At 33.7% G+C, this 11,752-nt stretch overlaps 2 protein-coding genes across 2 annotated transcripts; one reads left to right on the plus strand and one right to left on the minus strand.

Moving 5' to 3' along the window:
- The first annotated feature begins 126 nt into the window (after positions 1-126).
- On the plus strand, positions 127-1,189 carry LOC108210072 (germin-like protein subfamily 3 member 2). The gene is made up of 2 exons (XM_017381326.2): positions 127-924; positions 1,059-1,189. The coding sequence occupies exon 1, from the start codon at positions 240-242 to the stop codon at positions 885-887; it is 648 nt and encodes a 215-aa protein (XP_017236815.1). The 5' UTR covers positions 127-239; the 3' UTR covers positions 888-924; positions 1,059-1,189.
- Positions 1,190-1,704: 515 nt separating this feature from the next.
- On the minus strand, positions 1,705-8,320 carry LOC108207559 (diphosphomevalonate decarboxylase 2). Its single transcript, XM_064087505.1, has 11 exons — positions 8,014-8,320; positions 7,304-7,561; positions 6,383-6,581; positions 5,454-5,517; positions 3,841-3,904; positions 3,658-3,738; positions 3,416-3,502; positions 3,035-3,192; positions 2,880-2,928; positions 2,324-2,448; positions 1,705-2,191 (listed from the first exon to the last, which is right to left on the minus strand). The coding sequence occupies exons 2-11, from the start codon at positions 7,517-7,519 to the stop codon at positions 1,972-1,974; spliced, it is 1,263 nt and encodes a 420-aa protein (XP_063943575.1). The 5' UTR covers positions 7,520-7,561; positions 8,014-8,320; the 3' UTR covers positions 1,705-1,971.
- Positions 8,321-11,752: the final 3,432 nt, after the last annotated feature.

An 11,752-nucleotide genomic window follows, 5' to 3' on the forward strand; every position in this document is an offset into this window, starting at 1 on the left:
GTGTTATTTTATTATTTCAAATCTTTCCCATTATATAAGGTTCACTCTGTAGCAGGTCATCACAAAGACTTTGACAAAAGCGAGTTGAATATTCAAAGTTTACAGCTCTTGCAGCTTCCTCTCAAGATCTCAACTACTCTTATTATTTGCAATAACGACTCAGATAATCCCTCTTTATATACATCAAGACTCTTGCATTCTTCCATATTATCTTAAATCCCTCTTTCATCTCCACCTTCATGACCATGAAAATAATTCTATTCTTCTTCATTATTTTCTCTCACTCTCGAATTATACATTTCGCCTCATCAGATCCTGACCAGCTCCAAGATTTTTGCATTCCGCACAACAATTCATCCCCTTCGCTCCCATGCAAGAATTCGACTCTTGTCAGAGTCGAAGACTTCATATTTTCCGGAATTAAAAATCCCGGAAAATTCAAAAACGGATTCTCAGGGGTGTCAGTGACTTCTGACGCATTCCCAGGGCTGAACACCCTGGGAATGTCATTCGTCCGGGCTGATTTCGAGCCCGGTGCAATCAATGTACCGCATTACCATCCTCGAGCTACTGAGACAGCCTTCTTACTCAAAGGTACAATGTATTCGGGATTCGTGGATTCGCAGAACAGAGTGTATGCGAAAGTTATTGAGGAAGGGGAGGTGATGGTGTTTCCGAAAGGACTACTGCATTTTCAGATGAATGTGGGAGATGGAAAAGCGACGATATTAGGGAGTTTCAATAGCCAGAATCCGGGAGTGGTGAGGATTCCGGCAGCTGTGTTCGGGTCCGGGATCGATGAGGAGTTGCTGGAGAAGGCTTTTGGATTGAACTCTAAGGACACTGGGAAGATCAGGAAGAAACTGGGATTTAAAGAACACAAATAGTGTTGGGATATGATGGTCTACTTGGTAATGGCAGAAGGTAAGAAATTTAGTTGGATGTAATGGAGTTGAATAAGGATCAGGATTGTCATATTTATGTAGATGGCTATATTGGCAATTATTTTTTACAATTTCTGGAGTACTAATTCAATCTCTCGTACACTATTTGTATAGATTTCAGTGATTAAGTTTTCCAAACATGGAAAGGCAAAAAAAAGAGAGATGATTACATCTGTAGGAAGCAGAGGTGTTCACGGTGCCGGAAGTGTAATTTTTTTATATAAAATCGCGAATCAATCCGCTCATCTGGTATTGTAAAATTTGCAAACCGCAACCACACCATGAGAAATTAAAACCGTGTTTTGCGGTGTTGTATGGGTTTATACAGTTTGATGAATACCCCTGATAGGAAGTGGGCTGGAGTCAACTTAATAGAAATTGAAAATGAAGATGCTAACTAGGATGAATGTGGACAGGAGTGAACAGAGAATCATTTTTGTTGATCAATATGTAGATTGACAATTTCTTCTAGTCGTGTAGTAATTGATGTTATCAGTCAATGGATATCTTTAGAATCACTCCAACTGTCTGCATACCAAATTTTATGATCAAAACTACACCATGCATGCATCTATCAACATCTTACCCTCTTTTTTTTGCAAAGAATAGGTGTAAGGCTCAATTTATTGGAGCATTGTCTACCAGACCTATCTGGCAGTCTTCTTCAAGTTCATAAGATACTGTTCGATTCAATCAAAGCGAGATGACAGACAAAAAAAGTGACAAGTCTCGATTATTTGGGATTGAAGTGGAGATCATAGGATTGCAATTTGATCTACTGAGAAATTAAACTGAATAGCATAAAACAGGAGGGGGTGGGGGGAGTTATTGTTTTTTATCACTATAAAAAAACAGTTAAATATTCGGCAAAAAAAAAAAACAGTTAAATACGGTACAAGATAGTAACTCGATAGATTTTAGATGAAAACAGCTCTGCTTGGTCCCCTGATAAGAAGCTTCTGATTTTAGGGAATATTGATGAACTGGAGAATGGAGTTGTGTAAATTTATGACAAATGCACCATTTCTTACTTGGGAAGCCCAGTTTCAGGGTTGAGCAGAGCTTGACTGTCAGAAAGTACTGTTGGACCTCGTCCAGGTCTTGTGCAAATAAAATAACTCACATCTCCCTTGCTTTTCTGGGCCGGAATATTATCTTTTATTTCTGGAGGTGCGGGTAAGTTCTCCACATCCTTCATATCCTGGACTCCTACATCTTGTAGTATTGACTTGTCCCCAATGACGTAACTGAGGAAAATAATAAGATCATCAGTGAATTATTGGCAAAGTAAACCATATAACATTCCTTCACATTTTATTCATAATAACACCGGTTTATATATATCTTAAAGAAGTAAAAATTAACAAGCAAAAAAATACCTATTCAAATCAGTATCTGAATGGGGAGGGAAATGAAACAACAGCCTCTGAAGCAGAAGGGCGGCAGTTTTTCTGTTACGGGCAATCATAACTGCATTAGGCCCCGCATCAAAAGTATAAGCCACCTGCTCATAAAAATTCAATGTTAAGAATACTTTCATCTGATGAGGAATGTAAAAACAAATGCAGCCAGGTCTAAAAAGGAGACAAATAACATAAATGTTCCACGCTTTACTGCATGCCGGGGAACCCAACCAGTAAAAAATGCAGCTCTGAAACTAGTGACAGAAATCACAAACAATATTTGGGCTCAAGAGTGTTTTTTCTCTTAGTTATCTGTCACCATTAGACGTATCATTTGCCATATTCTATGTGTAACAAATTGCATATGCACTATTCAAGCAGTGAATTTAGAACTCAGACAGACCAAATTTTTTGCTATAAGTCGATAAATGTTTGAATTTTGAAGAACAGTGTCTGATAATACAGTAATTTCTGGTCTTGAAAAATGAGTGAGACAGAATGCTTTGGTGAAAGACCAAGATTTTGAACAGACCTGAGGTGTCTCTTCAGAGCGATTCCATTTCTCAACGCAGCTAATTATCCTGAAAAAGTTGCCTTGTTACATTAATTAATTTTCTCAACATAAAACAACAAAATTATATCAGTAAATTTATTGCATTGCAGAAAAGTGAAAGTTAAAAAACTTGCTTATGGGATGTATCATTCATGTAGAATATAGGGGGGCTTGTATCCAGACAGACTGCATGGAACTGATTACTGTCTGCACAAGCAAGGCGTGCAAAAGATGAAAAATCACGTTTTTCAATAGCCTCTTCCATCTGAATCACACGTTTTGGTACAACTTCCTAAGGCAGTTAAGAACAAGAAGATGAAAAGGTATTAAACCCAGACCCCAAAATTGTATGAAATATTATATTACTAAAGAAAGATTAGTCCCAAATGAAAAAAGTAAACTGTGTTATTGCATAACATAGCCAAACAACTGGAGCACGTGTTTTAAGAAACTACTGGTGCTATCTGAACTATATTTTACTAAATTTATTAAGAATAATTGATTTAAGAATGCACCTTGGCTCTATGTTGTATAAGCATACTAGTTTTACAACTATCTTGCATTCCTGATGTGCTACTTGTTTCCTTCTGCCTTGCACTTACCTGAAATTACACAGAACAGACACGTGGTTATGACAATTTCTTAAAACAAGTATTATGTTGATCTTGTTTTTGAGCTTGCTTATATTCTGCTCATATTCTTATATAAAAAAAAACATATAAACCAGATTACTTTAACTAAGGAGAAAGGTACATACCACAGCAATTACAATAACAAGATCATCCCAGTGCTTTTCATCAGCAAGTTGTACAGCAATGCTATCACTTCCATTTTCCTCCTTTACATATGAAAAATATAATTATTAGAAAAATTGATATCTTGCGGAAATTAAGTGTCCTTAACAAAAGACAGGAAAATAAACAATTGAGCTATAGCTTACCTTTCCCATAATCCATTTAACAAAGCCACCATATAAACTTCGACAAGCACTGCCAGAACCTTGCCTGTACAAGAACAATCACTTTTATCATATGTTTTTATTCTGGGACATAAATGATGGCGCAAAGTGTTTAACATAGGCTTCATGCATCCCAACTACACAAGCTATATTTTTCCATGTTAATAAAACTTCACTCTACAAGAAGACTTGTGATTAAAAGATAGAAGCTCTTAGTAAAAGTTCTTAAAGTAGAAGAATCTTCATCTAAGCTTTAAATATCTCTCTATAACTAGTTAGGATGGGAACTTAAGTGCGTGATAAAGCTAATGTAAGTTAGAAATAAAATCAATGACAACTGCCTAACTTGAAGAAGATAAGTTAGTTAACACTAATAAAAGTATTAATGGATATTCTAAATATCATGCTGATATAGAGACTTTCGAAGTAGGGTGATAAAATAGGATTATCAAGAAATGAACTAAGCTAAAATAAGATGACATTTAATTGATAAAGCAACCGAATTCTTCCAAGTCAAAGTAGCAAAGAATTCCAAACTTAGTCCATTCTTCCACTTCTTCGTTATCAATATTCAGGAAATCAACATCTTTACTAATATAATTTGGATCTTTAACAAAGTCTTCTTCATCATACTCAAGACATATGTGTATATACAACACGTGTATGTATATATATAAATATATATATTAGTGTATACAAGATATGTGTATCTTATATGTGTGGGTATCTATATGCAATAATCATAAAAGAAGATGAGTTTAACTGTTGTCTCTGGTTCAATATATCTTGTTCTTGCATGTAATTCTGGTCTGTATCTATTTGTGTTAGTTACTATAAGGTCTACGGGGTTTTTTCTGAACCCATTTCCTTTAAGAATGACTCATTTTAAAAGAAGCGCGCTTATTTTGCGCTTTTGAACAGCGCATAAGCGCTCGATGCGCATAAAAGCGAGAGCATCATTGAAGGCGCATCGCATCACCGAAGCGATGCGCTTCAGGTGGGCATCGCATCGCATATCGCATATGCGTGCGCATATGCGCGCTTTTAATAACACTGACTTTATCATCTGTTATACATTATTTAATTTAAAATTATGTATTGATTTACTGTTAATCAGTTGACTACTTTACTCAGATGACTAATTTGAAAGGTTTTAGATGTTTTTAAGAAAAAGTAAAATATTGCTTATAATACTTCCCAGAGGGCAACACATAAATTCCATGTCGCTGGCATCATTACATTTTTGCTCTTGAATTCGAAACAAGGTAAAACTGTACAAGTTAAATGGGACAAGCATATTGAACCTGAACAGAACTGCAACCATATGACCAAGATATGTTATAAGATAGATATGTTTACAAGATTAAAATGCAAAAAAGCAAATGCGTATAAAAAGTCTAGAGAAAAACCCTTTCTCTCAATTTAAGGGTACTGAAATCCAGGAGCCCTTTGTGTAAGGTTTACTAAAACCCCAGATATTTAAGAAAGAAGTGCATACAAGTTAACAAGAATAACTCACATTCATGCTAAAAGATACCACCAGATTCGAAGAAGCTAACAGCTTATTAAGTGCACAAGTCACTAAGAAAAAATACCTAGCAATTGCAGAAAGTTGGCTGTGGTCCTCTTTTAAATTCATTAGCTTTGCCAGCGCAAAAACTGCACAAAACATGACTGTCAGCCGCACTTATCCAAAATGTACAAGTAGCCTGGAGTTGTTAAAATCTATGTGGTGTTTGACTGTATATGCCACAGTGCACAAAAAGAATACACAACTGTTAATATGAGTTATAACTAATGACCACTTTAATAGCTTTTATCAGAAGTCCCAACATCTCGAGCCTATAAAGCTTAGTTAAAGAAGCTTTACACAGCTGGGTATCTGCAGTACCAAAGATAGTTGTCTCCAAAACTGACATGTTTGTACGAAGTACAGCCTCTACAACATCTAACTTAAAAAATACAAACTATTAACAAGGTAATCTGGTAGTGCAAAGAGAAATATTCCAAAAGAAAATTAACCGACTATAAAAAGATACATCTCATTCAGTAGTACTGCATTGACTAAGACGGTCAACAACTACAACCCAAACTGATAAAAATATGGATGGTTAATGCACATATTGTAGGTGCGAGCCTAAGGAAGCAATAAAGATCTAAAAGAAATTTCGCTCTTTAAGTAATAAGAACTAATATACTGTTGCCAAGTACTTTGAGCAACGAAAATCACGATAAGTTTGCTCAGGGCTTTTTGAAACAGTCATTGAAGGGATTTATCACTTCAAGTCTATGCATCCAAATATCCAATAAATTTAGTTTATCTTAAGATCAAATAACCAGTAAAGAGTAAATCACATAGCACCTCCACTGCAAGAGGGCGGTCTCCTTGGTTAACCTAAGACTTCTTCAACTAACAATAAACACAAACAAATTCAAATAAAAGAAAATCTCAGTTGTCCCATAATTTGCTATAACAAGAACAATGTCATGAATATCTGAAACAGTAAATAGAAAGATGAATTACCAAAGCAAGCGAGACCAGCAGCTGAGGAAGCCAAACCAGCAGCAGTCGGGAAATTGTTATAAGAAGCAATGTGAAGATTAAGTTTTCCCCAGTCTGCCTTTTTAATCTTAATACCCCGTTTCTCATCCTCAAAATCACAAGCACGAGAGCGGAGTTCCCTTAAACAACTTTGAAATCTACCTCCAAGAAGAGATATCTCCTACAAACACAGGCAAATAATAAACAGAAAAAATCAGGAACTGAAACACGTGCAACTAGCCAAATCATGAAGATTCATGTATCTAATGCTTCCTGTAAAAAGTTCAGGCAGATAAAAATGATCACCCAACTGGGTGAACAGCAGATGAAAGACTTGAACCTCATATCATACTTCATCATTCTTTAGCTTTTATTGCTCAAAATCACTATTGAGTAATTTGTGGCTTGAGGGAAATTTTGGTTAAACATTACAAGATACTTTCGATTCAACACAAGCCTAATACAAATAATTCAAAATTAGTGTAGGGAATTATATCTCTTACTACCCTGAGAGAAAATTTTCAGAAAATATTTTAGATTTTCCAAATTCCACATGTTAATATTTCCATGGTGTCAAAATCCTGCATATATTTTCAACAAAACAGATTCCAAAAAATTGACTACTACCCCAAATAACATTTCACTACACTCTGCAACAGATTTAGCCCCACTACAACATAAAAGAAAAACTCGACCACACTTTAAGTTCATCATCGCCACTCTTTTTATATATATTTGAAATCTTATAGACAAAAACACAACAACAAGCTATACGTCACAGAGCACGAAATAGAATGTTAGAAAGGCTGCGTAGAAACATAAAGGTGACCAAATAATTTTGGAGCAAACTGCAGACAGCACAAGAAAACACTATCATAAAAACAACTACTTTAATGATAATACCTTGCCATTGAGCCACATTCTGTCCTGATCAAAACCAGGGCTGACAGCAACCGTAGTAGTTGTACACAAATGATCCGGATCCAGAGTCACACTGATACTGTCATTAATCGGCAAGATTAGCGTCTCATCCCTCTTCCCCCAGTACTTAATCACCGCAATATTTGTGGGGGTTTGCGCAGTAACCATCAGCACCCATTTGTCTGATTGCCCACCCATCTCAAACCCAACAACGAAATACTCAAACGGCTATATCTTTAGCTGCAAAACCATCAATCAAATCAATACACAACACAACAAGAGACTTTCGACACTACCACAAAACGGAAAACCCCCAAATGCCATTGAATCCAAAAGTGACCATGAAAATCACAATCGAACAATGCATAGAAACAATGTCAATGTTGCAATTAACAATGTATACAAACAAACAAGCAATGACTTAAAGTTCTTGAAAATTATACAACAAAACACCAGCTTTGCTAGATCTGCAACACCAATAATCTTTCTGAACAAGAATATTGAAATATGGGGTAAACTGCATATGGGTCTTGCTTATTAGCTACCAAGTTTCATTGTTCAAGAACACACATAACAACTTGATCAAAAATAAATAAAAAATTATTACATTAAAAGTTAATATATTTCAGTGTACACAAGAACTGAAAAATAAAGACCCAGATGATAAATCGAACAGTGGAACACATACATACCGGAGATTGGACGGAGTTAACGAGGAGAGGGAGATAATTTAAGAGATTTTGAGTGTATGTATAGTGCAAATGTGTGTGTATATATATGAAGAAGATGATGATCAAGATGAGTATGAGTATAGAGTGGGGCCCAGCGCAGAAGAGAAGAGGACAGTTTACAGAATAAACTACGAAAGTGGTGATCTTATTTCATGTTTCTACTGCTGTCTCACAACTCAGATCAGCAGAACAGCCCAGAAAAATATACACGCTCTCAGGCCTCAGCAAGAGAAATTGTTTGAATTTATTAGTTTATTTATATTGCTCTGAATTCGATTCACGAAAACTGTTTATTTATGTAAAACTAGCGTAGAAGCCCGTGCAAGGCACGGGCCCGCATCTATAATATATATATATATTATTTATTTCAAATAATAATTTTGTTTGTTTTTATAATATAATTGTGTTTTTATTAAATTTTTAAGTATAATTTTATTTTGAAACCAATTAATAATACCAATAATTTCTAATTTAGGATAGTAAATCTATTTTTATTTACTCAGACTAACACTAAATAATCAGTACATGAGAGATTTTTACGATCAGTGAAGTCTGGTGGCCTATTCAATCCAATCATAATGACATAGGTACAACTTTTAGACGCAAATTATATATTTCAATTTATAAAATAGGTTAATAGTTGAAATTGATTTAATATGTTCACAATTTGCGGTCACCTTTAGTGATACGATCGAATTCAAGCCATGAACATACAGTAGTTTAACTATACGAGTCGATCAAAGTTCACATAGTTGTGATCTCTTTCTGTCTCTTTCTCCCCTTTTTCTCAATCTTCTTATAACCGGTCTACACATAATTATATGTGTTAGGTGTCAGCCCATTACAATGATATAGGGCTGTAAATCGATACGGACTATCCGGTGTCTCGGTTCATATCCGGCTCAAAAATATGATACATGTCTCATATTCGTTTTGAAAACGATCCAAATCTGGCGGAAAAATTAAGCCCGTATAATATATGATCCCGGATACGAGCACACCTATACCCGCTCAGATTCGGTCTCATATAATTTTTCATAATATGATTCTACTCGAATAACCGAATATGATCCACGGTTCATATTCGATTCAAAATCATATACATATTATATTTTAACACCATCATATTTGCAAGTAAATAATCATCATTTTATAAAATTGTAATATCTTATTTAAGTTTATATCTTCATAAAATATTATTTATTTAATGTGATCATGCTTATTATCTTCCATATTTAATAAATGATATATACCAACACATAACTATAAGTTTTTAATTCAAAATTATTATACTTTATAATATTATGTTTACTTAGACTAAATGATGATTATTTGAACAACTGAAATAATAATGATATTTGATGTTAGTGGATCATATCCGGCTCATATTCGATGGATCATAAACTACTCGGTTAAAAAATAGAAAATACGATACTGGATCATATCCGGTTCAGATCCGAATCTCAAATACCCGGGATCGGTTTATACCCGAATAAAACGATCCCGGACCCAAATCTGGACAAACTAAAAATAATATGATCCGGTACTTGAGCAGAGGGGTACCCGGGATCACCCGGATCATTTTACAGCCCTACAATGATAGCATGGACTTTGGTGATCCCAAATATATAAGGATAATTATTGTATGTTTAGACAATTATTATAAAAGATATGTTTTGGTCACAAAGTTAGAACATGCAGTTGGTGGATTTTGATTTGAGTTGAATATTTCAGAATTGGATTCCAATTGCAGTTAGGTATTTCAGAGTTAGAGTTAGATTCTAATTTGTCTAGTTTGAGATGGCTATATATACATAGTCATATTGTGTTTGATAGGTGTGCTCAAGATGTAGACTTAGGTATCGCTTGCGGGCGGATGCTTAAGTAGTAGGCTTGAGTATCCAAATTTGGTTAATTGTATTATTGATAACAGTTTTGATTAATAATACAAGTTGGGACGTGGGTTTTCTGCATCAAATATATTGTTGTGTGCGTGCTTTGCATTAGAAGTTGAATCTCGTGTTTTTATCCCTAACAATATGTTGATCAATACTATGATCATCAGCCGGTCGAACAATCATTTGCTACCCTATTACTATCTTATCATGAAAGTTTATCAATATTTAATAAGGTGAACTATATTTATAAAATCATATGTGATTATTTTATTTAATAGTCAATTGCCTAAAGTTCGACTGATATGAGTTGTAATTCGGTTGAGTACCTGCACTCGAACTCTTTTCCAAACTAATTTTATATTGTTTGGATGATAACTCAATTTTGAGTGCCACTCGAGTAAAACTCGATTTTTGTTTCTTTTTTATAATATAATTATGTTTTTATTAAACTTCTAAGCATAATTTTTTTTTAACCAACTAATAACATCAATAATATCTAACTCGAGATAGTACATATATGTTTATTTACTCAGACTAACACGATATAATTTGTATATGAAAGATTTTACCATCAGTGAAATCTAGTGGGCTATTCAATCCAATTATAATAACACATGTTGAATTTTTAGGCAGAAATTATATATTTTAATCTATAAAATATATAAATAGTTGAAATTGATTTAATATGATCACAAGTTACGATCGCCCGTAGTGATATGACTGAATTCAAACACATGCGCATATAAAAGTTTAACTATTCGAGTCGATCGAAGTTCAGATACACATAATAATTGTTGTCTCCCTTCCTCTCCTCTTCTCTCTCATCTTCTTATAACCAGTCTACACATATTTATATGTTAAACAATACTATGATCATCAGTTGGTCGAACGATCATTTGCTACCCTATTACCATCTTATCATGAAAGTTTATCAATATTAAACAAGCTCATTTATTTTTTATAAAATTATATGTGATTATTTTATGTAATAGTGAGTTGTCTAAAACTCGATTGATTTGAGTTGTAATTCAGTTGAGTAGCTGCACTCGAACTCTTTTCCAGGCTAATTTTATATTATTTGGATGATAACTCAAATTTAAGTGTCACTCGAATAAAACTCGATACAAGCTTGTGCCAACTTGAATTAGACGTTAAGAAATTTAATAAATGAAAAAAGTTTTAAAACTAAAAAGATTGAATATAATGACATAATTATTCTAAGACTCGTGAAATTGGATATAGTATTATAATATATAATATAATTTATCGTATAATATGCACATGTTAATAATTTAATCTCCAAAATTAATCTATAAATAAATCCAATTTTTCCCGGTACTTCAATATTTACCCGAGCACTCATTAGTTGATATAATCACTGAGTCAAATCATAATTTGGTTTTTAAACAGTGGCTACAGAATTTTAATTAAGTTGTCGCTTGAGTCCATTATATGTAAATAATTTTTATTTTTTAATTAAATGAGAATTACAAGATTTAATCTACTTCTATATATTAAATTGCAACCAAGGGCAAAAAGAGCAAAAGAATTAGGCGTGAAATGTCCATTATAGAATTACAAGATCTTAATTTAAAAGAGTAAAAGAATTAGGCGTGAAATGTCCATTATAGAATTACAAGATCTTAATTAAAATTTATAATTAAAATGATAGTTTGATTAAATGTTCCAAAATCAGTTCAGATAAATATTTCTTCTGTAAATTAGCTAACTATTAGCATTTAATTTTTTTGTATGAATATATTAATTAAAAATTTTTTGTAAATGAGGAGTCATAAATAAGT

This window comes from Daucus carota, chromosome 2 (genome assembly GCF_001625215.2).
Source record: "Daucus carota subsp. sativus chromosome 2, DH1 v3.0, whole genome shotgun sequence".
NCBI classification, from domain to species: Eukaryota; Viridiplantae; Streptophyta; class Magnoliopsida; order Apiales; family Apiaceae; genus Daucus; species Daucus carota.

Excerpts from the sequence above, each read along its gene's own strand:
- LOC108207559 (XM_064087505.1), bottom strand. The coding sequence starts at position 7,519 with ATGGGTGGGCAATCAGACAAATGGGTGCTGATGGTTACTGCGCAAACC. Across the intron at positions 5,518-6,382 it reads TGCTGGTCTCGCTTGCTTTG|TTTTTGCGCTGGCAAAGCTA; the intron begins GTAATTCATCTT and ends TGTTTTGTGCAG. Across the intron at positions 3,503-3,657 it reads TTGTTATTGTAATTGCTGTG|GTAAGTGCAAGGCAGAAGGA; the intron begins GTATGTACCTTT and ends GTGTAATTTCAG.
- LOC108210072 (XM_017381326.2), top strand. The coding sequence starts at position 240 with ATGACCATGAAAATAATTCTATTCTTCTTCATTATTTTCTCTCACTCT.